Consider the following 25,817-nt stretch of genomic DNA (forward strand, 5'->3'; position numbering starts at 1 on the left):
TTTTTAACTTTTTTTTTTTATCGTTTTAAGGTAAAAAGATGTGACTTGCTAACCGGTATGTAGTCACAAAACCAAAATAATGCTCTATAAATTATAGGTTCCAATTTGATAACAAGTTCAGGAGGCAACAAATCATGATAAAAAAAATTTTCAGATGCAAGTCGATCATCTGTGAAAGCTCGTGGAATAATATGAGTAATTAATAATAATATAAAGACAAAAGTGGCCTAAACAATGAGATTGTCATCATAAAGTGGACATGACAAGATGACTGATGATGATGATGAAAATAGTAATCATCATTATTGGGGTAGATTTTTCTGAAGCATACTAAACCACTGTGGCGTATTAACAAAATAATAATAATAACGTGTGCAGTTTAGTAATGCGTGCAATCACAGTAAATAAAAGTGATCAAGATGTAATTAATTTGATTACATAGAATAGTGGTTCACATTTTTTAAATTTATTTCATTATAATTTTTGTGGAGCGCCCTCCTTTTTGGAGATGAAATTTTCACCTCCCCTTCACCTGGATAAATAAAGGTAAATAAAGGTTCAATTTAAAGATAAAAGAAAAAAATAATAACTCAGGTTGACGCGACGTCTCTCGATTTGCGTCTTTTTACGTCATGTCGTCATGCGGGGGGGGGTTGGAAAAAAAGTCACGTGCTTATTTTTGACAAAGGTTATAAAGTACAAATGGGCCTTTTTCTTCAGTTGAAAACAGAAGGGAGTACAAGTAAAAATCGTCATAAACACAAATAAAGTACAGTAGTAAAGTAGAGATAAAAATCTAGCTCGGTACAGTAACGTATTTGAACTTAATTCACCATCTTACTGGTTTAATAGTATAATAATGTGTAATGTCGGTGTAAATACAGTTATCCCAATTATTCAATATTGCAGATTTAATTCGTTACTTACGGTTTGTGTAAAGAAACGATTAGCCAACGGACTTCGACAGTACAGTATTTGTAACGAAATATAATACATAACGTCGCTCAGGTGCAAATGTCTTGTTCTTTTTTTTTTTTTTTTCCTCAAAGTCTCGCGTGAGTTGGGACGCGGGAGCTCTGCGCAATGAGACTTGTAGCTCGTCCGCCATTGCTGAGCCAAGTCCGACTAGTGAATTCCGCTGTCAACAATAAACTTAACTGCGCCGTGCCGGGACGCGGAGCTGCGAGGTCGAGTTGAAAGCTAGTCGGCTGCCCCGGTAACCAGTAGTGGCCCCACGTCCCTCCCTGGACAACTTTTTAATGTGAATACAGAGCCCACGGACGAGGCAACCATGTCCAATCTCAGCAAAGGCGGTACCAAGAAGGACACCAAAATGAGGATACGGGCCTTTCCTGTAAGTGTATGCGGGAGACGATGCCCAGCCCGCCCGCCAGGCGGTGACTCGACCGCCGTGGTCTGAGGCTGCTGCGGATCGAGTAGCTGAGAAGCTAACCAGCTGAGCTGTGTATATATCTATACATATGTGTATATATTTATATCGATATCCATATGACAAGCAGTAAACAGTTGCGCCGTCAAATGTCGTCGTCCCCCCACCACATTTTGTAGGTTGTTTTGGTTGACACGCTTGCATTGTTACACCGCACATTTTGGAACCTTTATCAATGGTTTTTTTTTTTTTCGTGATTGTTATTCGGCCAATAGCTTGAAAAGCCGCCCGAGGTTAGCTCGGCGCTCCGACGGGTCGCTGAGGCTAACGTCTCGTTAGCTCGACGCGTGACACTTGTTGTTTTTGCCTCTTTTTTTGGGGCTTTGAAAATAAAACGGCCGACGCCGATGTGACTTCGTGTGCACGTTTGTTATAGCTGACACCTCCGCGCAATCATGTCAAGTTACACGGCGCAGACATGCAAGAACAAACTGGCGTCAACAATGAGGACGATGCTAACAGATAATTCGGGGCAGTTAGCATAGTTCTGGGCTGGTTAAATGCCGTCATGGACATGCGAGCCCTTACTCATTGGATCGATATTTTAGAATTCGTAGTGATGTTGGAGGAATTCTATCCGTCCACTCGACACTCCCTTTCCCCGCAAGTCATCGGAGGACCTCGTATTCAGCTGACCTCATTTTTTTTTTTTTTTTTTTTTTTTAGCATAAAATAGATATTCATCCGTGTGAACTTGTACGTCGTCCAAATGTAGTTCTGGCCGCTCTTGGTGTTCGAACGACTGCAAAGAAAAGTCCATATTACGATTGGATTAATCGTGAAAATGTTTTGTATGACGTAGAGCTGTGGCGTGACAAAGTTTCCCCCAAAAATGTCAAAATATGAAGTTTGGTTGGACTGTCTACTTGACCGACAATAAAAACACATCCACAATTTTGAGAATCAGATGGTGGAGATTTTTCTTTTTTCATATTTGGGGGAAAAAAATAATTTTTAAGAGAGGTTTTTGTTATCTCACCAAAAGAAAATCAGTTTTTTAAAAAAATGAGTGGAATTTGTTTTTTCAACACATCTCAACCCTTTTTCATCTGCAACGTGGGTGATCGGGTTGACAAGTTTCTATTAAAAATATCCACCAATAAATTTGTACCGGCTAAAATTCCAAGGGGTACTCTCTGGGCAACGAGTCAAAATTTAAAATTGTCTCTCGTGACTTGAAAAATCAACATAAATAGCCCCCATTGAACATTTTTAGTGAGTAAAGCAGTGTGGGCGGTAAAATGGGTAACGTACTTTAGTCATTTTTATTTGTTATGGAAGTTAATAGTGGTGTTTTTGGAGTCTTTATTCCCATCCATCCATTTTCTTAGCCGTTTATCCTCACAAGGGTCGCGGGGCGTGCTGGAGGCTATCCTAGCTGTCAACGGGCAGGAGGCGGGGTACACCCTGAACCGGTCGCCGGCCAATCGCAGGGCACATCGAGACAAACGGGCGTACTCACAATCACACGTAGGGGCAATTTAGAGTGTCCAATTAATGTTGCATGTTTTTGGGATGTGGGAGAAAACCCACGTAGGCACAGGGGAGAACATGCAAACTCCTCACAGGCAGGTCCGGGATGGAACCCGGGACCTCAGAACTGTGAGGCCAACGCTTTCCATCTGACCCACCGTGCCGCCAGTCTTTATTCCATGTTTACTCAACAGTTCCACCGACATTGCAGCAATTTTTCACCTTGCAACTCGCAAGGATTATCTTTTGTAACGTTTCAATTTTGTGTCCATTCCGAAGCATTTCATAACCATAATTTTGATGTGTTTGGGCCCATTTTGTGCAGCATGGTTTTGTAATATTTGCTCACACTGCTGGAAGGGCCTTTCCGCATTTGGAGCGAGCAAGCCAACTCGCTCAACACCCACCACAAGACATGGAAATATAGTATCTAAAAGCATAAATGTGCTTTACGATGGCACTGAGCGATATTTATAATATCGTATGCAACTGCGCTCACCATCGCCAAATTGTCCATGACAAATGAACGCCAAGCCAGTTACATGAAATGGGTTGAATGTACCCCGCCTCCTGCCCGTTGACAGCTGGGATAGGCCCCAGCACTCCCGCGACCCTCGTTGGGATAAGCAGCCAAGAAAATGGATGGATGGACAGCCTCTTAACACACCTGTGACCCTTACAAGGATAAGCAGTGTGTCCAGCAGCGTGTTCAGGGGTTGCCGCCATGTCAGGCACCGACCAACCTTACGGTCACAGCTGCAGTCGGCCGCCTCAGCAATGGAGGAGTCCACTCGGACTCAATGTCCCGCGCCTCTCATGGGTAGAGTTCTTTTGGAGGTGGGGGTTGAAATTCTGTCTTGACAGTGGAATCTGCCAGCCAGCCATTCCCAGCAGACCCTCACGATACTTTCGAGCCTGCCACATCAGACCGGCATCTTCCCCCACCATCGGAGTCAACTCACCACCAGGTGGTGATCCGTTGGGACAGCTCCGCCCCCCTCTTCACCCGAGTGTCCAAGACATGCGGCTGCTAAGTCGATCGTCAAACTGTGACAAAGAGTGTCCTGGTGCCAAGTGCACATGGGGACAGGTTTATCCCTGAAGGTGGCGTTCATTATGGACAATCCGTGATGAGCACACAAGTCCAGGAACAGAAGACAGATCGGGGGAGCCGTTCTTCCCAATCACGCCCTTCCAGGTCTCACTGTCATTTCCCACGTGGGCATTGAAGTCCCCCAGCAGAATGATGGAGTCCCCAGAGGGAGCACTCTCCAGCACTGAGGTGGTGCGTAGAAGCAAGTCCAGACTATATCTAGTCGGAAGTTCTCGACCTCGCGCACCAGCTCGAGCTCCTCTTCCGGAGAGGTGATATTCCATGTCCCTAGAGCAGGGGTGGCCAGAAATTTTTACTACAAGTTCTCGCGAGGTACTGATGGGGGTGGGGGGTGGGGGGGGGGGTCGACACTTTGATCACCCCTGCGTTAGAGCTAGTTTCTATAGCCAGGGATCGGATCGCCAAGACTCCCCGATTTCGGCGACCGCCCAGCTCACATTGCACCCGACCCCTGTGGCTCCTCTCACAGGCGGTCAGCCCGTGGGAAGGGGGACCCATGTTACCCTTTAGGGCTGTGCCCAGCCGAGCCCCTGGGTGCTGGCCCGGCCACCAGGCGTTCTCCTTCGAACCCCACCTCCAGGCCTGGCTCTTGATGGGGGGGGGGGGGGGCGGTGACCCTTGTCCTGGCAAGGGAAACCCGAATCCGCTATTCTTACTCGTCAGAGGGGTTTATGGAGCTGTACCTTGTCTGGTCGCTCCCTTAGAACCTGTTTCCCATGGGTGACCCTATTCAGGGAGTGAAGCCACAGACAATTTCGCGCCGAGGATCATCGGGACACACAAACCTCTCCACCACGATAAGATGACGGCTCGAGGAGGGGAATGGATGGAATATTCACCTTTTTAAAAAAAAAAAAAAATTCCTTTAAAAGATGATACACCTTTTGAGTGCTGTAAAAGGTCGGGTGGGAAAAACTATATTCACGTAAAAAATTTGGCTTGAAAACATTGATGTTTTACTTGCCTTTCAGATGACGATGGATGAGAAGTATGTGAACAATATATGGGACCTCTTGAAGAACGCCATTCAGGAGATTCAGAGGAAGAACAACAGCGGCCTGAGCTTTGAGGAGCTTTACAGGAACGCCTACACCATGGTGCTCCACAAACATGGAGAGAAACTTTACACTGGTTTGCGGGAAGTCGTCACGGAGCATCTGATCAACAAAGTAAGATCAACACATGCAAATAATTTAGTAATAGTTTTGACTGTAGCTGCTAGAATTGTCACCTTTTGCATCACGCTCGATGATGATTAATAAAAGGCGAAGGTTTTTACTGTTGAGGAGGAGAATGAAGAACGAGTAACTCGGAAATATAGTGAAGATACAGTCAAGTGCCTTTTTTCCCCAGCTTCCCGTCCATAATTTACTGTACTTGTTTGTGACGTAGCGCTGAAGTTGACCGATGAACTCATTGCCTTCTGCAGCTGGAGCAGAGGCAGAACTTTGGCGGTGTTCAAAAGGAGTGTGAACTTTTCATACCCAAGACTCACTGCCCCTTTGTGTGAAAAGCAGTTGTCACTGTCGAGTGTAAATCACTACACGTCTGATGACATCAATGCGCCAAACCACAATAGCTCGCTTCAATGAATTCTGGAATAAATCCAAGCTCTATGGTTACGCCAATTTACAGGGAAAGCCGCTATGAAAGGATATGATAATACATAGTGCAGTGTAAAATTTTAAACTAACATATCTCACTATAAACACTATTATCGTTTGATTACAAGTAACAAGCATATCTAAATTGTAAATTTGATTTTTTTTTTTCCCCACAAATCAATAATATTCATCACTCTCCACGTGGGTATATTATTTTAAATGTATGGCAGTCGTCACAAAAAGATGGAGATCAGGGATGTGGAAAGGTTTTTCTCCAAGGGTCACAGAAAAAATATGGTTGTAAATTAACGTACATTTCATTAATATTTTGTATCACTGCTTTGAAATTATAACTTGCGTCAAACATTTTGGATATTGGTGGGAAGAATTTTAGACAGAACTGATGTAACCAATCAGGTGGTACTGTGGACAGGATGCAGAAGAGAGAGGTCACAGACAGAAAGCCGCTTTGGCTGCATCAGAGCCAAAATAATTCGGTGTTCAATTATTGGTCATCAGATTTGGAAAAAAGTGCCAATGCCGACATTTGTCAAATAACCGCCTCGATAGTTGGCCCACCCGATAATCAGTCGTTCACTAATCTTCCAAGGTTTTTTCCTTCTGTTCTTGGGTTAATACGCTAATTTCAGACCAACGCACTTTTATCTCCGAGTGAAAGAACCGATTTTCTTCTTACACAGCATGATTGCAAGACATTTCCAGGGTGTGTGTACTTTTTTGAACAGATGAACTTAGCAACTTCAGGCACCTGGAAATTGCACCCAAGGATCAATATATATCTGATATCTTGGGTGAATTAATTTGACTCTCAGGAATTTGCACAAATAGTTTGTCTCAAGTGTACTCAGTTAAAATACAACCAGAGGTCTTTCTAAATCAAAATGTTGTCAGTAAACCTATCAGAAATTTCCCAAGAAATGACATCATGTGTTTTCCCAAATTTTTTGAAGGACTCGTAATCTGTATTCAAACCTCTGACTGAAGAAAGTTATTGAAAATTTCCTTTAAAAAAATCTGTAATTTTGGCATTTAGCAGATAGAAAAAATTTTTGTGTTCATAGTTGACGTAAAACAGAAAAGTTAAGCCCCGAGTTCACATTTTTCAAAGTTTTCACTTGATTTTTTTTTTTTGTTTTTTTTTTTTTAAATAATGACACAGGCCCCCGCGTTAAATACTATTTGTAGTACATGTAGCTGGTCTCGTAAATACAGATGAGCGAGGTGCCCCCTGGGCTGTAGTTCGGACAATGATATAAATCAATGTATTTTCTTGATAGAAAGTTGGTCAGTAAAAACTGGTCTCAGAATCACATGAACCACAAAGGAATGGAAAGTCAGCCAAGGAAAAGTAGTAACGTCATCATCCCGAGTCATCCCAGCACTTAAAAATTATTTGGACAACTGCTACACAAAAAGGGTCAGCCGTGGAAAGAGCTCTGACTTCAGTTCCCCATAAAAGTTGAGATAAGATGATGTTTATGAGAATTATCGTATTGAAGGCCTCACAGGTGTATCGATTGTAATCACAGTTTTTTTTTTTTTTTTTTTTTTTTTGCAGGCGAGCGCAGCTTTTTACGTTTGACTTCCCCGTCAGTTTGTGAGCGGGACGTCTCGTCTCTATGCGGATGTGAAAATGATTTGCGTAGTTTGATCTCATGAAACCGAAGGAGCACCTGTGATTATTCATCAACTCTCCAGTAGGAGAGTTAAAAAAAAAAAAAAGAGGGGGGGGGAATGGGGTCAGCGTGCCCTTACAATCTACTATGACGTTTGCTTTTTTTTTTTTTTTTTCTCCTCCCACCCCCCCCTTTTTTATGCTGAGTCACACTGCAGGGACTACTATCACACTGCTGGATGTCTGCTTGCAGAGTTATAAGATAGAGCCAAGGTGTTATTATCATAAAGAAAAATAGGAAGGAACAGTATAACAATGTTAACATTGTGTATTTTTTTCTGTTCAGTTGAGTCCAGCACCACTCCACGGTGTGTCAAAATATACCCACTTATGTTTCGTTTCCCGCCCCCCCACAAAGGTACGGGAAGATGTCCTCAACTCCCTGAACAATAACTTCCTCCAAACCCTGAACCAGGCTTGGAATGACCATCAGACTGCAATGGTGATGATCCGGGACATCCTGATGTACATGGTCAGCCGACGGTTTCTCTAAGCCTTTTCGCACCTTGAGACCGCCTGCCAGAGTTTTAAAAACTAAAACCCTTGTCTCCCTTTTCTCGTCTTCCGTAGGACCGAGTTTATGTGCAGCAGAATAATGTGGAGAACGTCTACAACTTGGGTCTCATCATATTTCGAGATCAGGTCGTCCGCTACGGCTGCATCAGAGACCACCTCCGACAAACCTTACTAGACATGATCGCGCGTGAAAGGAAGGGGGAGGTGGTGGACAGGTAGAAGATTAAAAACACCAATTTAACAGTTCATATTAATTTTGCGTATTTATTGCCCTTATGATTCAGTGAACAGAATTTATCTGGGCCGAGTGATAATGGACTTGATGTTTGGGCTGCCTCTAATCTCCATCAGGGGCGCCATCAGAAATGCCTGCCAAATGTTGATGATCCTCGGTCTTGAAGGCAGATCAGTTTATGAAGAGGACTTCGAAGCACCTTTCTTGGAAATGTCTGCAGAATTTTTCCAGGTTTGTCAAATAGTTTCTCCACTTTATCCCCACCCCTCTTTGCCCTCCCCTATTTTGTGCTGGGTGATGAAATGATCGCACAAAGAGATTGTAATGAATTTCAGATCAATCATGTGTGTCACCCTTTGGTATTTCCTTGATCCAACGTAGCAGAAGTTTGTAGTCCACCTAGTTTTTTACTTTTTGTTTGTTGTCTGTTTGTTTGTTACTCATTTTAAACGTTCTGGTACCCACATAAACATGCACCCCACTTACTTCGCTGTTTTTCAATTTTCACGGGTGGTTCCGGTCCCAATTAACCTTGAAAAATGAAGGATTACTGCATATCAGGGGTGTCAAAACTCATTTTTGTCACGGGCCACATTGTAGTTAGGATTTCCCTCAGAGGCCCGTTATGGTGAAACCGTAGAAAACCAGAATCGCCTCATTATATTTACACATGAAATTTATGAAGTCGTTTTGGAATCATAAATCAAGCATAATGGCTTTTTCAACCATTGTTCATGTTTGGTAACACAAAAATGCTGATAATATCTCAACGTTATCATTTATGATATATGACAATTTGAAATGTTGGGACATATTTTCACAAGAATCACGGATTTTGACACCGATGATTTGCTTTCGCGGGCCACATGAACTCATGTGGCGGGCCGGATCAGACCCCCGGGCCTTGAGTTTGACACCTGTGCTGTATATCAACGTTTTTATTCCATGTATGGGACAATATATGGGATCCCGATTTTAATCCCCCAATATCGGTATCAGCATCGACCCCAAAAGAATCACATTTTGATCAAGCTCAATTTAAAATATTATTATAGGTAATTGTAAAAAATACACACGGGGTTTCAAATTTGGTTAGAACAACAACCTTGCACGAGAGTCTTAAACCACCAGGGACTGAGCACACAAATGAAAATGACTGTCGCTTTTCACGTCTACCTTAGATGGAAAGCCAGAAGTTCCTTGCGGAAAACAGTGCAAGTGTGTACATAAAGAAGGTGGAAGCCAGGATCAATGAAGAGATCGAACGGGTGATGCACTGCCTGGATAAATCCACGGAGGAGCCCATCGTCAAGGTGGTGGAGAGGGAGCTCATATCCAAGCACATGAAGACAATCGTGGAGATGGAGAACTCTGGTCTGGTCCACATGCTCAAGAACGGCAAAACGGATGGTAAGTCAACTTGTTTCCATCCTGGTTTAGTTTCTTTTCTGTGCGGTCAAAATAAAGATCCCAAGTTATATTATGGCACAACAAATCATCCAAGATTGCTGCCTTCTCTTATTGTTTGCGATAATTAAAGCAGGAAGTAGAGTTTTAACTACATGCAAAAAATGGAATAAATGTGCCCTTTCTCGACAACAATATTACATAGACAATGTTGCACGTTTTAGTACATTAACAAATAATAGGGAACGCAATAAATTAGATGATGTGTGCTTTTTTTTTTTCCACAATCGACAGTTGGTGCATATCAAAATAACATCAGTGTTGGGTTTTAGTCAAAATACCCCGACCATCAAGCGTTATAGTCGAACTTTTAAAACATATTTCTTGCACTACTGAAATTAGCTCATTTTAGGGGTGCATCTTTCTTGTGCTGTGCACCAGCCTTCAAACCACTCCACATACAGTGATGCCTCGGTTCTCGACCGCAATCCGTTCCAGAAAACGCTCCAAGAAGTGATTTGTTCGAAAACCGAATCGATCTTTCCCTTTACAATGAACGGAAAAAGAAATAATGCGTTCCAAACCCCCCAAAATTTGGCTTTTTAAAGCATTTTTTTACCTTTCCTGATGATAAACTGCATAGTAGAAATACATGTATGTTTAAATACTCTATGTAATAAAATAATTTAAGAAATATATTTCTTTTTTGCTTAAAATGTATGCTTTAGTAGAAGAGTACGCTAGGCTGGGAGCGCATTGCCGTGTCCGTAGTTTTTTTTAAAAAGTGCAGAATAACTTTAAACAAGCAACTTGCCTTCTTTGTAGCCATGATTAGGGGTTAATATGGTCGTCCTCCATAATAGGAAAAACAACAGTCAATACACGTCTGCGTACAGAGGCTGCGTTATACGCAATAACAAAAGTGCGCTGGTTGCGCCGCGCGCTTAATGTCATTTCTGTTTTTGTTGTTTTTTTTTCGGGGAGCGTTCAAATGGACAAGAACAAAACACGTCGTGAGTGGATCAACTGCTTGCACCGTGCGCGATGTTATTTCCCGGTTTTTCGGGGTGCGTTTGAATTGACAATAACAAAGCGCATCGTGGGTGGGTCAACTGCTTGTGCCGCGCGCAATATGTTTTTTCCAGGTTTTGTCGGGCACGTTTGAACACCGATTTTGGTTTGAAAACGGAAGCAAAAAAATCTCGAAAATTTCTTTCGAAAATCAAATTGTTTGAAAACGGGGACTTTGGAGAACCGAAGCTTTACTGTACTGATTGGCCAATGGCTCGTCTCGCTTTCATTGTATTTGCCGCCAGTGGCTTGGATTTCCCTGCCATTTGGCTGCCTCCTCTTCAGCCTCGATCAGCGTCAAGTGTCTGCTTGCGTCCTAAGTAGGGGCGCGACTGTCCTAGGCTCAGACAAAGCATTTTATCTAGCGGTGGCAACAGTAACCTTTGTGTATGTGATGCGCGGAAACCTCACCAAACATAAACCAACCCACTGCCCACTTACTTCCTCACACGGCAATCAAGTAAGTGCCACATTTCAGTAGGTAACGCTGTTTTTTCAACGCTAATCTGTGAATTGAGCAACACTTAAGACACCTCCGTTTACGTCGTGCAAATTTAACACTGGTCAACTGAACAACAATCCAGTATGTGCACAGTTAAAAGAAGCACCCACCAGACATCCCGTTGCATTGTCATTCATAAATTTAGCATTTCATCCCCAAACCTTGGAAACACAATTCAAATTAATTAAGTGGTGTCAGGATCACATCACCAAATATGAATAGATTTATTTTATTTTTTTTTACACCTGAGGTAAAAAAAAAAAAAACTATAGTTGCTGCTCGTGTGACACGATTACTTACAGATTGTAGAGGACAATATTTGTTTGCTTTATGGTATATTCAGAATTTTCACAAATAACACAAAGGCAATGATGATCATCTCTTATTAGTCAGCAACTAGGAATTGTGACATGTGCGGGGTCCTGTGCATGTCTATTCGCAGATCTGGCCTGCATGTACAAGCTGTTCAGTCGGGTTCCCAACGGACTGAAGACCATGTGCGAGTGTATGAGCTCGTACCTTCGGGAGCAAGGCAAAGCCCTCGTGTCAGAGGAAGGAGAAGGGAAGAACCCTGTGGATTACATCCAGGTATGCGCACCACCACGCCACCGCTCCCACTTCTATTGTCATAAAAATATCCTTTATCCCTGCCAATCAGAAATTAAATGAAATAAATGTATTAAGTGTAAGTTGTTACTATTTAATTGTTAGAGTATTGATTGTCACACTTGTTGTCATGATTGAGTCGAAATTTTGAATTTTCAAGTCATTCATTGAATGCCCTTACGGCAACCCAAGATTAAGATATTTTATTTCTAACTCACCACTGCATGCAAGTCCAGTCGGGATCACAAGAGTCCTTTTAAAGCTCCAAACGGAATCAAACTGTTGTAACCGCCCCTATTTTTATGGCCTCCAAATATGGTGTCCGACTCCCACTTGGACTGTTTTTGTGTGACCTGGTTTGAATGAAGTCGGGGATTTTGAGGGTGTTGTGTTAAGGTTGATTTCATCCATCTCACTCTTTATCTTCTTTCCACCAGGGCCTACTGGACCTGAAGCTGCGTTTTGACCGTTTTCTCCAGGAGTCTTTCAACAACGACCGCCTCTTCAAACAAACCATCGCGGGTGACTTTGAGTACTTCCTCAACCTCAACTCGCGCTCACCCGAGTACCTCTCACTCTTTATTGACGACAAACTGAAGAAAGGCGTCAAAGGGGTGAGTTTGTGGATGACGGCGTCCTGACTTTTCCCCACAGGAACCGTAATCTAACTTTTTTTCTTTGTTTTTCTTTTCTTCAGCTTACAGAGCAGGAAGTGGAGTCCATACTGGACAAGGCCATGGTGCTGTTCCGCTTCATGCAGGAGAAGGATGTGTTTGAGAGGTACTACAAGCAACATCTGGCCCGCAGGCTGCTCACCAACAAGAGTGTCTCGGATGACTCTGAGAAGAACATGATCTCGAAGCTCAAGGTGTGAGACACAAGAAAACAATGACAAGATTTATCTTACAAACTAAATACCATCTCTATTTTTGTATTATATGTTTCAAAATTAGACTTTACACCATCAGGGGGACCAATTTTAGCGTTTTGATGTGTCATGATTTTTATCTTATCGTATGTGCATTGGCAACATAAAAGTAGAAAATATTCTCAGGTCAGATCATGTATTCAACAGGACGGCAGCATGTTTACACACAGCCATTGCGATGGCACGGGCTCAGTAGGCTCGGTAACATGTTGCCTACTTGCGAGCTAAAAGTACGTGAACATCAGTACACCAGTGTTTACCAACACGTTTTTTTTTCCCCCCTTCATTTTCTTATATTACAGTTGGCACGACCCGCTCATATTGTCATCCCCATGGTAACAAGTATATTCAGTCGCGTTTAAGTTCAGATGAAGCCCGATGATTGTAAAAAAAAAAAAAAAATTATTAACGATTTTATTGTATTATTCTAGTGCAAACGTGAAAGAGCAAATCTGTTTTGTAGTTTGGCCGATTGTTTTTTTTTTTTTTTTTTTTTTTGTCTCTGCATGGCATCGCCATTTACAAAAAAATTTTTATTGGCCGTGAGATATTTACACTACTATGGCACATGACAAAAAACTTTATCAATACTACTATGTAAAAATAAACTTCCTTTTGGATTCAGATATAGTGTGCATGACAACGACACCGAGTAAATGTCTTTTGCGGAGCCCATCAATGACGTCGTCGATCTGCTAGGCAAATTATGACAATAAACCTATGGATCAGTAAAAAAATGCCACTTAGCAGTCACTTCTGATCAGGCCGATTAAAATCAGCATAAAGTCCAATGAAAATACACACAGTACAACTTTGGAGACAAAATGCATATACGGTGGTACCCCTTCTTACAAACGTCTCGAGTAATGAAAAATGAATGTTCCGAAATGCCTCCTCGAGAAAAATATTGTCTCTAGTTAAGAAGGAAAGTCAGGATACGAAAGGGGAAAATAGGTGCTGGATTCCCCAAACTCCACCGAACGTAAACATCCTGTAGGTTGGTTTGTGTGGCGCGATAGATCTCCTCTCCATTTGGCCGGAGCATCTTCCTGGTGTCTCATTGGCGAGGACGGACGTCGATTTTTTTTTTTTTTTTTTTTTTTTTTTTTTGTATGCTTATTTTTGGTGGGGAGTGGAACGGATTATGCTATTTAGATGTGAAATGTGCTTCTACTTGTGAAAAATTCTGGTGACGAAACGACTTCATTTCGGAAGCAGAGGTACCACTGTACACAATAATGGATGGATTTGATACAGTGAAGAATTTTGTGGTTTCCAACTGGCATCCTTTTGGTCCTTTCTCAGACTGAGTGCGGCTGTCAGTTCACATCTAAACTGGAAGGAATGTTCCGGGACATGAGCATCTCCAACACCACCATGGATGAGTTTAGACAACATCTGCAGACCACCGGGGTGAGCAGGAGAAAACTGACCCAAACTTGCGGTCACCTTACTGTACACCACATGGATGTTTCATTTTGTCTACGCACTTTGTTTAGTTTTTATTTGATAATTTACATGCATATACACAAGAACGAGGATTATGAGTGATGAGTAAGACTGAGGATGGCTTTGCTGGTTCTGGTAAAGTTTGCGTGTCCCAACCAGGAACAGCTGAGAATGTGCTTGGCGCTCATAATATTACAAATTTATATATGGGGGAAAAAAAAGGTTTTAGTTATACTATATACTGGCCTTTTTTCAAATTTTTTGATGTAAGCATGATTTTTTAAATATGGTTGCTTATATTTTAATATTTTGATTTCCCTTTTGCAAGATCCTATTCTGCACGTACACCTGGAACATGTTCGGCAATACATATGACTGCCGTATGCGAAGGCAAATTTGTTTGAAACGCTGCCGATTTTGGCAGCCTGTGACGACCGCTGGGAGTTTCTCATATGGAAATTAAGTTGTCCACCTCTGTAATCTAACGTCAGGTGTCTCTCGGAGGCGTCGATCTGACCGTGAGAGTGCTGACTACTGGCTACTGGCCGACACAATCGGCAACACCCAAATGTAACATCCCCCCTTCGCCTCGACATGCTTTTGAGGTCTTCAGAAGGTCAGTACGCCGCACGTGACGCATTCTCTTGGCTTCTTGTTGAACTTTTAACTGCGAATATGCTGAAGCCAGATACAGTACTTTTCCTAGAGGTTGCTTGTCAGTTTCAAGTAGTGTTCTACATCAAAGCAGGATCCATGCTAAATTAAAGTGATCCAACACAAGGTGTCCAAAGTAGTTCAGGTGAAAGGTTTGATCAGATTGTGGCAGAATGTACAGTCACTGTGATTTGACGGGCGCGTATGCACCCGCACGCCATTGCACTCGCAAATCTGCACAGTCGAGCACGAAAAAATCACGCACGTAAAATTTGATATGAGTAGAAATACATGGATATTTAAAGACGTCGGTTATTTTGTGTAGTCTTGACCAATGTTCCCTCTAAGCTACGCACTTGCGCACTCTCAGCGCACATGAAAACCGATCCAACGCGGTGAACCACAACCTGACGTCTTTTTTTTTTTTTTTTTTTTTTAACACGGAACCACACAGTCTCCGACAACGAGCTGCTGCTCAGCCTACTTCTACTTCCTAGTTTACCTGACACCGCCCCCCCTCCGCTCTTAAAGGGGTACACTCATAATTACAAACAGAACACACACCTGTAACTTTATATCTGCGGGCATGACTGACCACACCTGCACTTTTTAAATGTGAGTGACTGATGTACAACTAGTTGAATTTGATAAAGGAGATTCATAAAGCCACACTGACGATTTTTTTTTTTTTTTACATATACTCTGCGTGACTTTCTTCTGCATGTAGGTTTTATCTTGGGAAGCACAGCGGCAGACAGCTAACACTGCAGCACCACATGGGCTCCGCGGATCTAAACGCCACCTTCTACGGGCCCATTAAAAAGGTACGTGCCAGCCCTTGCACAAAATCCATTTTCTTGCGGGAAACCGATTGAGGGGGGGGTAATTACAAGGCTCCATGTTCAAGATTTGCTTTTTTTTTTTGTTCTACCAAATGTAGTTTTAGTGGAAAGGAGCAAGTTTTCTCATGCTCTGCTCCGGGTCACAGAATGGATGCGTTGCGTTGAACTCATCTCATTTGTATGACACGCGTTACCGAGGACCTCACATGGTGGCCATGTTGTCTTCAGACCTGTGATTCTAATGCTTATTCTACACTGTACGATTCTTATAAGATGGTGTGATATGATGTAAAATGGAAGGCTCATTGGTTTTACGTTCACACTGTTGTGGAATTGACTACATTACATAATTGACTACAAGTCGAGCCACGAATGGATTGTTATTGCATCATCAGTTTAATGCCATGTCGGGTTAGGGTTGCCGTGGTACTGGTTGAAATTGTTGCAAGATCCAAAGTGGTTCTTCCGTGTATCCAAAATTAAATAAAAGGCATAGGAAAATGTGGTTTCCCCAAAAAAAGACCAGCTTATGTGACTAATATGAGTTTACATACATGTATTCCAAATAATCAAGGTTATCATTGTAACGCCTTCATTTCTCCATTTGCCATATTTTTGTGTGTGTGTGTGTTCATCTTTGTTTGATCACTGAAAGCAAGGATAGCATCAATGAGAGTCGGACACATCGCGAAACAATTTATCGTAGCCCGCATTGTTCTATCGATGTATGACCAGCATTTATTAATTATGCATAGACATCTTCGACCAAAATAATTGGCTCGAAATAGGAGAAATCTTTTGTTTTTCCTAGATCGAGAGTGAACAGCTGTTGTGTAGCGTTTTTTTAATTGTGTCAACAGGAGGATGGGTCAGAGGTCGGAGTCGGGGGAGCCCAAGTAACTGGTTCCAACACCAGGAAGCACATCCTGCAGGTGTCCACTTTCCAGATGACCATCCTCATGCTTTTCAACAACAGAGAGAAGTCCACCTTCGAGGTCAGGAATTGTCCTTCCGGTTTTCCTCACAGGCGCTTGTGCCGTACTTTGCCTATATTGAAGACTTGACTCTCGGGTTTCCCAACTCTGTAGGAGATCCAGCAAGAGACGGATATTCCTGAGAGGGAGCTGGTGCGGGCGCTGCAGTCGCTCGCCTGCGGGAAACCCACTCAGAGAGTCCTCACCAAGGAGCCCAAATCCAAGGAGATCGAGAACGGCCACGCGTTTACAGTCAATGACCAGTTTACCTCCAAACTGCACAGGGTCAAAATCCAGACAGGTATGGAGAGCCATTAGGGAAAGAGTTCTTGTCCTGATTTGAGCACAGTACTGTAACTTCCGGACTACAGAGCGCACCCGAGTATAAGCCTCGCCCAGTATATTTGTAAAGGAAATACCATATGGTACATACGTAAGCCGCGCCTCTGTAAAAGATGCAAGTGCCCACATTGAAACCCATGTTACGAGATATTTATAAAGAAAGACGGTACACAAAAAGCGCTTTCAAAGTTTTAATACCTTACCTTAGCTCAACATAGCAACAACACGGTAGCACGAACAGCAAAAAAAAAAAAAAAAAAAACCGCTCCAGCAGCGACACAGTTGCAACACAGTAGCACAGCACTAACAGGGCTGCGGTTAAAAAAAAAAAAAAAAAATCCCTAAATCACTGAGATGCGGTAGTAACACAGCAGCGACACGCTAGCGTGGCACTAACCCTAGCGCGCCGCTAACAGGGCCGATTAAAAAATAAATACCGGTAAAAATCACTGAGACACGGCACTAACACAGCAGCAACACACTAGCACAGCTCTAACACTAGTGCAGTACTAACAGGGCCTGTTTAAAAAAAAAAAAAAAAAAACATACCAGCAAAAATAATCGACATGCGGCAGTAACACAGCAGCAACCGCTAGTTCAGTGTTAACCCTAGCACAGCGCTAAAAAGGCCGGTTAAAAAGAAAAGATACCGGTAAAAATCACACACAGCAGTAAAACAGCAGCAACATGCTAGCACAGTGCTAACGCTAGTGCAGCGCTAACAGGGCCGGTTTAAAAAAAAAAAAAAAAAACATACCGGTTAAAAATCACCGAGACGTGGCAGCAATATGCTAGCACAGCGCTAACACTTGCACAGCGCTAACAGAGAAAAAAAAAAAACATACTGGTGAAAGTCACTTCCTCGACACATATATTCCACCGGTCTCACTCTTAACTTTTTCTGCTCGAGTGCCCCCTTGCGGCGGTAAGGAAAAAATGCACGGAAAAATGCACAAATTAGCCGCGTCGCCGCATAAACCGCAGGGTTGAAAGTGTTTGAAAAAAGTCGCGGTTTATGGGCCGGAAATTACGGTAATCTTTTTCTCGCCCGCTATGCATTGTGGGTCACCTGTCGCTTATGATGCATTAGTCGCCAACACAAAGCTGTTGGAAATTTTCAATGCATCCCTTGAGTCTTGCCGTTTGTGCCGCGTAGTGGCCGCAAAGCAAGGGGAGTCCGACCCAGAGAGGAAAGAGACCCGACAGAAGGTGGACGACGACAGGAAGCACGAGATTGAAGCCGCCATCGTGCGCATCATGAAGTCGAGGAAGAAGATGCAGCACAACGTCCTAGTAGCAGAGGTGGGGAAGGCGAAAGTGAAAAATCACACTCGAGCTTCAATAATTTCTTCTGTCCTTGCTCCGCAGGTCACACAGCAGTTGCGAGCGCGATTCCTCCCCAGTCCTGTAGTCATCAAGAAGCGTATTGAAGGACTCATTGAGAGGGAATACTTGGCAAGAACACCGGAGGACCGCAAAGTCTACACCTACGTAGCGTAAAACACGTGAATTCGGTGCATCGTAGAGTCGGGAGAAATGGCGAGCCTTGGTTTTTTTTTTTTTTTTTTTTTTTTTTTTTTTTTTTTTTTTTTGTGGACTGCTATGCGTTTGAACGAACTTGGAAAAGTGCTCTCATCGTTGATTCTGGGATACACTGGGAAGTTTAACTTTTCTTCCATAAAAAATGTTAGAAGAAAAAAAAAATCATGCAAAAGATGGGGAGGTTTTCTAGCAATATTAGATTTCTCCTGCTCGCAGAAATGACCCGCAAAGGTCTAGTTTTGTACAAAAAAAAAAATGAGTTTCTTGTGGCCTTCGGAGAGAACTGTCGAGAGTCCGTTTGAGTCAAGAGGTCGAAGGCGGAGCGTTAGCGCTCGGCGGCAGTTACGAGCGAGACTCGCGGCTACACCGAGACGAAAGAAAACTGTTGAATTCGCGCCCCCGTTTTAATCGTTGGTGTCTGTGTTATGTTTGTGTTTTGTGGCACAACAACGGCTGTACAGACACTCTACCCACCCACCCACCCACCACACCCGTCTCCGAAAAGGGGAGGGGGAGCGGGGGCAAAGTGTTGACCGGCAACAAACTCGGCTTAGGCGACGGCAGTCAGATTCACCCGAGTACTCGACAAAGTGCTTAATTTATTTCACAAATGTTGTTTTTTTTTTTTCTTTTCTCGAGGTTGTTCGATACCCGGACGTCAAGTGGATTGCACCTCCCCCGTTTACCGTTAAATGCCACCGCCGCAGGTTATTCAACCGCCAACGTTAGCTCGACCGGCTCCTTAACGAGAATAAGACAAAAATACGAAACCCCCCCCCCCCCCTCAATGTTTTTTGGTCCGTTGCGAAAATTCGACTCAGGCCTGTACGAGTGAGCACAAAATGGCGGCCGCTCCGAGCGGCGACATCCCCGCGGTGCAGGTTTCAGTGAGGAATTTTTTTTTTTTTTTTTTTTTTTTCCCTTTCTTGGTTGCATTTTGAATGGGGAGGGGGGGGGCTAACTAGCACCATGTTCTAATGTGTACAAATTGTAAAATAATTATTGTACTCACTGCAAAGTTGGATTGTACAGGGCCTTGTTTTCATCATAATAAATGTAGAATAAAACGGGGACGTCCACACTCCTTTTTGATGCGGTTTCCAACGAGAAGGCCCGACAGGATGCCGGATGCCTCCGCAACCGACAATTAAACGTCCCGTCGAGCCCGACCCGGTGCCTCGAACGACTGCGCCGGAGGAACGCAACAGACATTCCACAAGAGCAAATTCAGCCGTTTTCAAGTGCGGTGAGTTGTGCTGTAGACTCTAAAAAAATGTTTGCTAAATTCAGAGGATTTTTTTGGGGGTTTTTAAGTACAGTAGATTAATTTAAAAAGCCTAAATGTAAATCCAAATTTAATGCACTGTTATCCTGTTGTGCTTTTCTGACAATAAGCAGTACGATACGAGATGATGTAAAATATAAACCTAAAATGTTTACATCACTTCTAACTGGACACAGGAAGTTATATCGCTATGATTTTCATGCATGATGACGTAGAAACTTAACGCGACGTCCTTGAATGGGGGGGGGGTGCTTCGAAAAGTAATGTAATGCTCTTAGCAAGGTTTTAAACAACAATGGCTTTAAGTTGACGGCTTCCGTGCACTTTTCAATCCGTAGCGGCCGTCTGGACATCTTTTTGTGGGGTCGCGGTGTTTGCCCCCCCCCCCCTTCCCGCTCCCGCGGACGCCATCTGCTCGTCGTATTAGCGCCGGCTTTAAATTGGCAAACACTCCCCGGCTGGCTCCTTTCGCCCAGCATTGCCTTTTCTGTGCCTTTAGTGAACTTTTTCTTTTGAGTAAATAACATTTAAATCGTTTCGAATGAACGTTTGGTTGACGTAATCGCGCCGCTTCCCTTTTTTGGCTCCGGCGGCGGCGGTCGGGGAAGGAGAAGCCGGCCGGGATGCTCGCAGCGGACCAGCCGTCCCCTCCGAGACTCGGCCCGCGCGTAAAAGTGGGCCCGGTTGGCAGGAGCGGCGTGGTTCGGGAGGGAGCGGAAGATGCTCACGTGGATTCTGGACCTGAAAGTGCCGAGTAGTGAGTTTGACGTGTTTGGCTAGTGGTTAGCTTTCCAGGTTAGCCGCGGGCTAACGCCAGCTAGCCAAACTTCGCCGTTTGTCCCGACTCACAATGGAAAGTAACTTTCTTCACTAGCATTGATTTTTACCCTCCACTTTTTAAAAAAAAAAAAAAAAAACTCGTTGCCACCGCAATTTAACGGCGTCCAACCCTCGTTTTTAAGCGTTGTTTGCATTTTAACGCGTTTACGAACTCCCGATAGCTAACTGCGTTGTCATGGCGACCAGACCAAAGATGCAAGCGTCCCGAAGCCGCAGCCGCCGCCACAAGATGGAGGCACGTTGTTTCCCAAAAAAAAAAAACCCTCAAAATCCTCTTCTCGTGTTCTATTTTAGATCGGACTGCGGTAGGATGTCAACATCTCCCGGTAAGTGAGTTTCATTCGTCCGACTTTACAGTGGATAAACGCATCTTTTATGTTTTGTTGTTGTTTTTTGATTCCAAATGTGTCAGGAAATAGGCAAGAATGTCGATCACTTTTTCAAAAATTGAAGTTCGTGAATGTCTCGTTTTGCTTTCAGCACAGAGTGAATTTATTAGCTTTGACCATCGGAGTAAAACCATCTGAGGATTTGCAATCTTGATTTATTTTTAAAAAGTGCGTCACTTGGCTTTCCCTTCCCGACCATCTTTTGTTGTCGGTGGAATGTTATTCGACTCGCGAATTGCGATTTAAATTTGTCACATTTTAACACAATCGAAGTAGTGCAATTTCCGTGCTTGCATTTTGTTTTTGGCAAACTCAGCTCAGGATTGTCGCGATGACGTTCTTTCCTCTCCCGCTCCCCTCAGCCGAGCTCACGAGCCGGCGCACCCGCGAGCGGCACCGGCAGCGTCGCTTCGGTCTCGACTTGCACCTGCTGGCCAACCCCGGAGATTCTCTCCTGCTGCAGCACAGCCTGGACCGCCTGCTGCGCTGGCTCTGCCCGAGCCTCCGCGTCTTCCACGTGTCCGAGAGGGCCTCTCCTCGCGGGGGCTTCGCTCGGCTCTCTCCGGGGGCCGGTAGGTGCCCGTCCCGAGCTCCGAAGTCTTATCGCGTACCTCCCGGCGTTCTTGACTTTTCCGACCGAAATGACCATTCTTCAATTGTGTACAAACTATTTATTGAAAAACTTTTTGATTTAATGTCATTCTTGAAGAGAAATATGGATAAAGCAGCCGACAGCACATATGTGGTAAGGTCATTTTTGTTCATATTGTTCTAAAAACTTGTGCTTCATCTCTACGCTATACTAATTCTATGAATAACTGACTGCATATCAAAAAGAAAATATGACGGTGTATCCATATTAAACAGTGAAAGAGGTCGAAAATTTATTCTGAAGTTTGGCAAATGGTGAAACTCTTCTGCAATATGCTTCAAATAAGTACAATAATTCAAGCATTGAAGAAATGAAACTGATATTTCGATTTTTGGCTGTACTGGTAGAGCACCAAACAAGGGACATGTTTTCCACAAATCAGTGTTGAAATTAACGCTTTTGGGGATAACAAATTGCTCAAATCGCTGATCCTCACGAGGATCGCGGGAGTGTTGCCACGCACCCCAAGCTACCGATCGGTGCGGCCGAAGCGTGTTATGAGCAATTCTTTCAAAGGGATTCCTGAGAGTATTTCTGTTTCCTTTGTGCCCGCGGTATCAGAAATATGGACAAAGAGTGTACAGAAACGCGTGAATTACTTTCCACAAGGATGTATTCATAATGTCAAGGTTTCATAAACGGGACGCCGTCCATGCGAAAGAATCAGAACCACCTCATCAACTAATGTTGGGCATAAGATAAGATATTTCTGATGCCTATTGTCGATGCAAAGCGGAGTAAGTTTGCATTTTTACGCTACACAAACACGTCGATTCGAAATGATATCTACGGTCGAAGCGGATAATACATTTACGTAAATAATGGCAGTATGCGTATCATCTGTCGGTCTGAACATACGTACTGCACACGTAAATGTAGGCCCAAAATATTTGTATACAGAACGCTTGAGGGCAGGTCGAGCTCCCTCCTTCCTTTACGCCGACTAATTGAAGTAACTTACCTTGGAACGGACGGCTTTGTGCCGATTGATCTTCGATACGATCGGCCGGTCGTGAGGTCAGCCGCAAGCCTTAATCCGCCGTTTGCATTTATCTAAATTATGCTCTGGGGTGGGAAATCGCACCGGATCTCCGCCCAGTAATCTCTCTGGATAGCGCCCGTCACCGTTACACGTTCCCCAGCCACATCCAAGCACCAGATTTCCGACTCGGATGTAAGCAGGACTAGACACTCGCAATTCAGAGGCTTAAAGTAACCACGCGCTCTTTGTTTGTGGGTAAAAGATGGCGGATGTGGGCAGCCTGGGCGGAGTTCAGAAAGTGACGCTCACTGATTGGTCGAAAGGGAGCTGTCGATCATTGTCACGGATCCGCCCATTGGTTGTCCTCCTTACGGTTGCGGGCGTTTCCACTGTGTGCCTGGCTATCGCCCCACGAGTCCAGCTCGCTTTGTGACGCTAGCGCCACAGAAAACGGCCGCGCTGCAATGTTTGTTTTCCTGCTTGCCTTTCTCACCCTTTTTCCGTCATAACGTTTACGTTCCAGCTTCGCCTTCTCTGGCCGTCACCTTCTTTCTCCACGAGGCTTACGGAGAAGAGCGGATCCTCAAAGTTCTGGACTTCTTCCAGCGACCGCCCTGGCGCTACCACCACACGGAAAACTGCGGCGGCAAGCTTGCCGCCGGGGTCCGCGTCCCCTCCGGCGCCGACGCCTCGCCGCGGCCCTACCTCCTCCCCAGTCGGGACTTCTACAGCCTGGGCCCGGGGATGCCCGTGTGGGGCGTCCGGCCGGTCCACTGCGGGGGGGAGATCCTGCGCGTGACGCTCTACAGCGGCTACGACAACTACGAGGACGCCGTGCGATTCTACGAGACGGTGCTGCAGCAGCGGGCCCAGGAGCAGAAGACGGGATTCTGCTGGTTCACCCTCCACACCGGCAAGCGTCCGCGCCCTTCACCTTTCGAATGACGGGATGTGGCCCTGGATTGTAAACTTTGTCCCCCCCCCCATACAGAACCAGGCCTGTGCCTGCAGCTCGCGTTGAAGCGGGTGTCGGCGGGGGTCCACGTGGAGCCGTGTAACTCGGCCGTGCTGCAGTTCAGCGTGGAGGAGATCGGCCAGTTGGTCCCTCTGCTGCCCAACCCTTGCACGCCCATCAGCACCTCTCGCTGGCAGACCGAAGACCTGGACGGAAACAAAGTTCTCTTCCAGGTAGGAGGAGACCTGCAGGTCGCTAGAACTTCTCACAATCGGGGGGGGGTCAAACTCATTTAATGTCGAGGGCCGTCGTGACTGGGAAGTAATGAGTTTTTCAACTTTTTCATGCTTGTAATATCACATTATCTTTTACGGAATATGATTCTATTTTTATTTGTTTATTAATTAATTTGAAATTTCGGTCCGGATTTTTACAAGAACCATGGAAGTTGCCTTTGCGGGCCACACAAAGTCACGTGGCAGGCCGCATGTGGCCCCAGGGCCTCGGGTTTGACACCCGTGCCTTACATCGTAACCTGGAGCTCACAGTTGAATTACAATTCACACACATTCTCACCTACGGGCAATTTAAAGAGAGCACGCAAACTCCACGCGGGATGGCCCGAGCCAAGATTTCAACGCGCAACCTCTCGACCGCGAGGAGTCACGTTAACCACAAGACTAACCAATCTCAAATTCCCGCCCGTCGTGCGTCCCCTCCTCCTCCCCCGCAGGTGAAGACCCCGACGCAAAGCAAGCCGCCTTTGACCTGCGCTTTCCCCCCGACGCACCTCAAGGGCGGAGGACCCGTCCAAAACCCGCCGGCGGCCTGGCAAAGCCACAGACGCGGTAGGAAGCGCCGCTCACCAAATGAAGAGTTTTAGGATTGGATTAGCATTGCAACCGGATTTGGTTGGTCTTTGTACTTCAAAAAAGAAACGTGGCCCTTGAGCACAAATTCGAACGCGCGTTACCTTGGCTGCAAATGAGCCACCTTCGGCCCGCTGTGACGTGTCCGCAGGCGCGAGACCCGCCGGCGACGCGGCCGCGCGGAAGCCTCCGGGAAGCCGAGGCTCAAGCAGCTGCTGCAGCACCCCCCCGGGCAGCTCTTGCTACTCCTCCCGAGGCAGCAGCCCGGGGCCCCCGCCCGCCTCCGACTCCCCCCTGCGCCCCCCCGCGGCCCGTTCGCTCTCTCGTCTGCTGCTGGAGGACGACGACCACGACGGGGAGACCAACGTGGACACGGGCGTCGCCGTGGCTCGCGCTGCCCCCGCGGGAAGCGGGACCGCGCCCGATTTTTCCGACCCGCCGTCGTCGCGAGTCAATGGCGGGGATCCGGCCGACGAGTTCTTCATCTGAGGACGCCGGGCAACCGTGCGCAATGTGCCACTTTCAAGTATTTCAAGACGTTCTGAAGACCGACAGCAAAAAAAAAAAAAAAAAAAAAAATGTCACACAAGCAAGAAGAGTGTAAATAATCGTCCCAGTCCGGACGTGGCAACCAGTTTCTGCTTTTTCCTCACTCAAAGTCAGCCGGGATAGGCTGCAGCTCACTTGCAGACCCTGATGAGGATAAGCGGGAGAGTGTTTTTGCGTATCGAGCTAGAACTGATCATCATCATCTTTGAACGTGTTATTTTGTGACTATGAAGTATTTGCTTAACTTTTAAAAGAAAAAAAAAAAAAAAAAAGTCTTACGCTGGAAGCTGCTTTTTGCGTACAACTAAATGTTCTTTCGGCTTGTCCCGTTCGTGGTCGTCACAGCTCAGATGACCGCCGTTATTTGTTTGGCACAGTTTTTACACCGGATCCCCTTTTTTTTGGGATTCAAACTCACAACCCCTGGTTTACCAAACCGGTGCTCTAACCGCTGAGCATGGGGGGGCTTCTCAGATCGCATGTTTACAAGACGGGGAAAATAAATGTGCGGGTGATGACCAGGTTTCGGTATCGGGTGTTGTACTTCCAAAACCAAAACTGCTTTTTTTTTTTTCCAAGGCAATGCAAAAATGCAAAATGACTCAAAAATTGTCCCGCCGCCTTTCGAGCGCTCGTTCGTTCAATGCGGCGTTTCCAAAAGTTCTGCTTCTCAGCCATCAACACCAGACCCGATCGATGACGTTGTTTTGTGCCGAAATGTCAAATTCTTCAATTTTTATAAGAGTAATTTTAACTTGCTTTTTACATTTTTCCACACTTCCCTCTACCCACCATAATTGATGCATTAAGGGGGGTGTGGTCAAATGGGGATAAACCACCACGAAGTGCTTTGGGGGTTGGTTCCCTCCATTAAAATAAAAAACTGGTTTT

At 44.9% G+C, this 25,817-nt stretch overlaps 2 protein-coding genes across 5 annotated transcripts; both read left to right on the forward strand.

Moving 5' to 3' along the window:
• The first annotated feature begins 1,084 nt into the window (after positions 1-1,084).
• Positions 1,085-18,453, forward strand: cul3b (cullin 3b). The gene is made up of 16 exons (XM_061828500.1): positions 1,085-1,354; positions 5,009-5,206; positions 7,696-7,809; positions 7,908-8,068; positions 8,205-8,319; positions 9,270-9,498; positions 11,511-11,656; positions 12,112-12,288; positions 12,372-12,542; positions 13,908-14,015; positions 14,543-14,667; positions 15,433-15,529; positions 16,408-16,542; positions 16,636-16,822; positions 18,020-18,165; positions 18,232-18,453. The coding sequence occupies exons 1-16, from the start codon at positions 1,292-1,294 to the stop codon at positions 18,361-18,363; spliced, it is 2,304 nt and encodes a 767-aa protein (XP_061684484.1). The 5' UTR covers positions 1,085-1,291; the 3' UTR covers positions 18,364-18,453.
• Positions 18,454-19,525: 1,072 nt separating this feature from the next.
• LOC133505345 (protein FAM124B) lies at positions 19,526-25,444 on the forward strand. 4 transcript variants are annotated; one of them, XM_061828522.1, is made up of 7 exons: positions 19,526-19,651; positions 20,825-20,856; positions 21,282-21,491; positions 23,077-23,466; positions 23,545-23,741; positions 24,242-24,356; positions 24,529-25,444. In XM_061828522.1, the coding sequence occupies exons 2-7, from the start codon at positions 20,841-20,843 to the stop codon at positions 24,864-24,866; spliced, it is 1,266 nt and encodes a 421-aa protein (XP_061684506.1). In that variant the 5' UTR covers positions 19,526-19,651; positions 20,825-20,840; the 3' UTR covers positions 24,867-25,444. The 4 variants fall into 4 exon arrangements, with proteins under 4 accessions (XP_061684506.1, XP_061684504.1, XP_061684505.1 ...); XM_061828520.1 differs by lacking the exon at positions 19,526-19,651 and adding an exon at positions 19,711-20,542 and having other exon boundaries at positions 20,824-20,856; positions 24,529-25,443; XM_061828521.1 differs by lacking the exon at positions 19,526-19,651 and adding an exon at positions 19,711-20,447 and having other exon boundaries at positions 24,529-25,443.
• The last annotated feature ends 373 nt before the right edge of the window (positions 25,445-25,817 follow it).

The sequence above is a fragment of the Syngnathoides biaculeatus genome, chromosome 8 (assembly GCF_019802595.1).
Source record: "Syngnathoides biaculeatus isolate LvHL_M chromosome 8, ASM1980259v1, whole genome shotgun sequence".
Classification (NCBI taxonomy): domain Eukaryota; kingdom Metazoa; phylum Chordata; class Actinopteri; order Syngnathiformes; family Syngnathidae; genus Syngnathoides; species Syngnathoides biaculeatus.

What these genes read in the sequence shown, in the direction of transcription:
- cul3b (XM_061828500.1), top strand. Translation starts at nt 1,292, where the DNA reads ATGTCCAATCTCAGCAAAGGCGGTACCAAGAAGGACACCAAAATGAGG. An exon ending in CGGAGCATCTGATCAACAAA is followed by an intron (nt 5,207 to 7,695) that starts GTAAGATCAACA and finishes CCCCCCACAAAG; the next exon opens with GTACGGGAAGATGTCCTCAA. An exon ending in AAGGGGGAGGTGGTGGACAG is followed by an intron (nt 8,069 to 8,204) that starts GTAGAAGATTAA and finishes AATCTCCATCAG; the next exon opens with GGGCGCCATCAGAAATGCCT.
- LOC133505345 (XM_061828519.1), top strand. Translation starts at nt 20,706, where the DNA reads ATGGCGACCAGACCAAAGATGCAAGCGTCCCGAAGCCGCAGCCGCCGC. An exon ending in CTGGTTCACCCTCCACACCG is followed by an intron (nt 23,467 to 23,544) that starts GCAAGCGTCCGC and finishes CCCCCCATACAG; the next exon opens with AACCAGGCCTGTGCCTGCAG. An exon ending in CTGGCAAAGCCACAGACGCG is followed by an intron (nt 24,357 to 24,528) that starts GTAGGAAGCGCC and finishes ACGTGTCCGCAG; the next exon opens with GCGCGAGACCCGCCGGCGAC.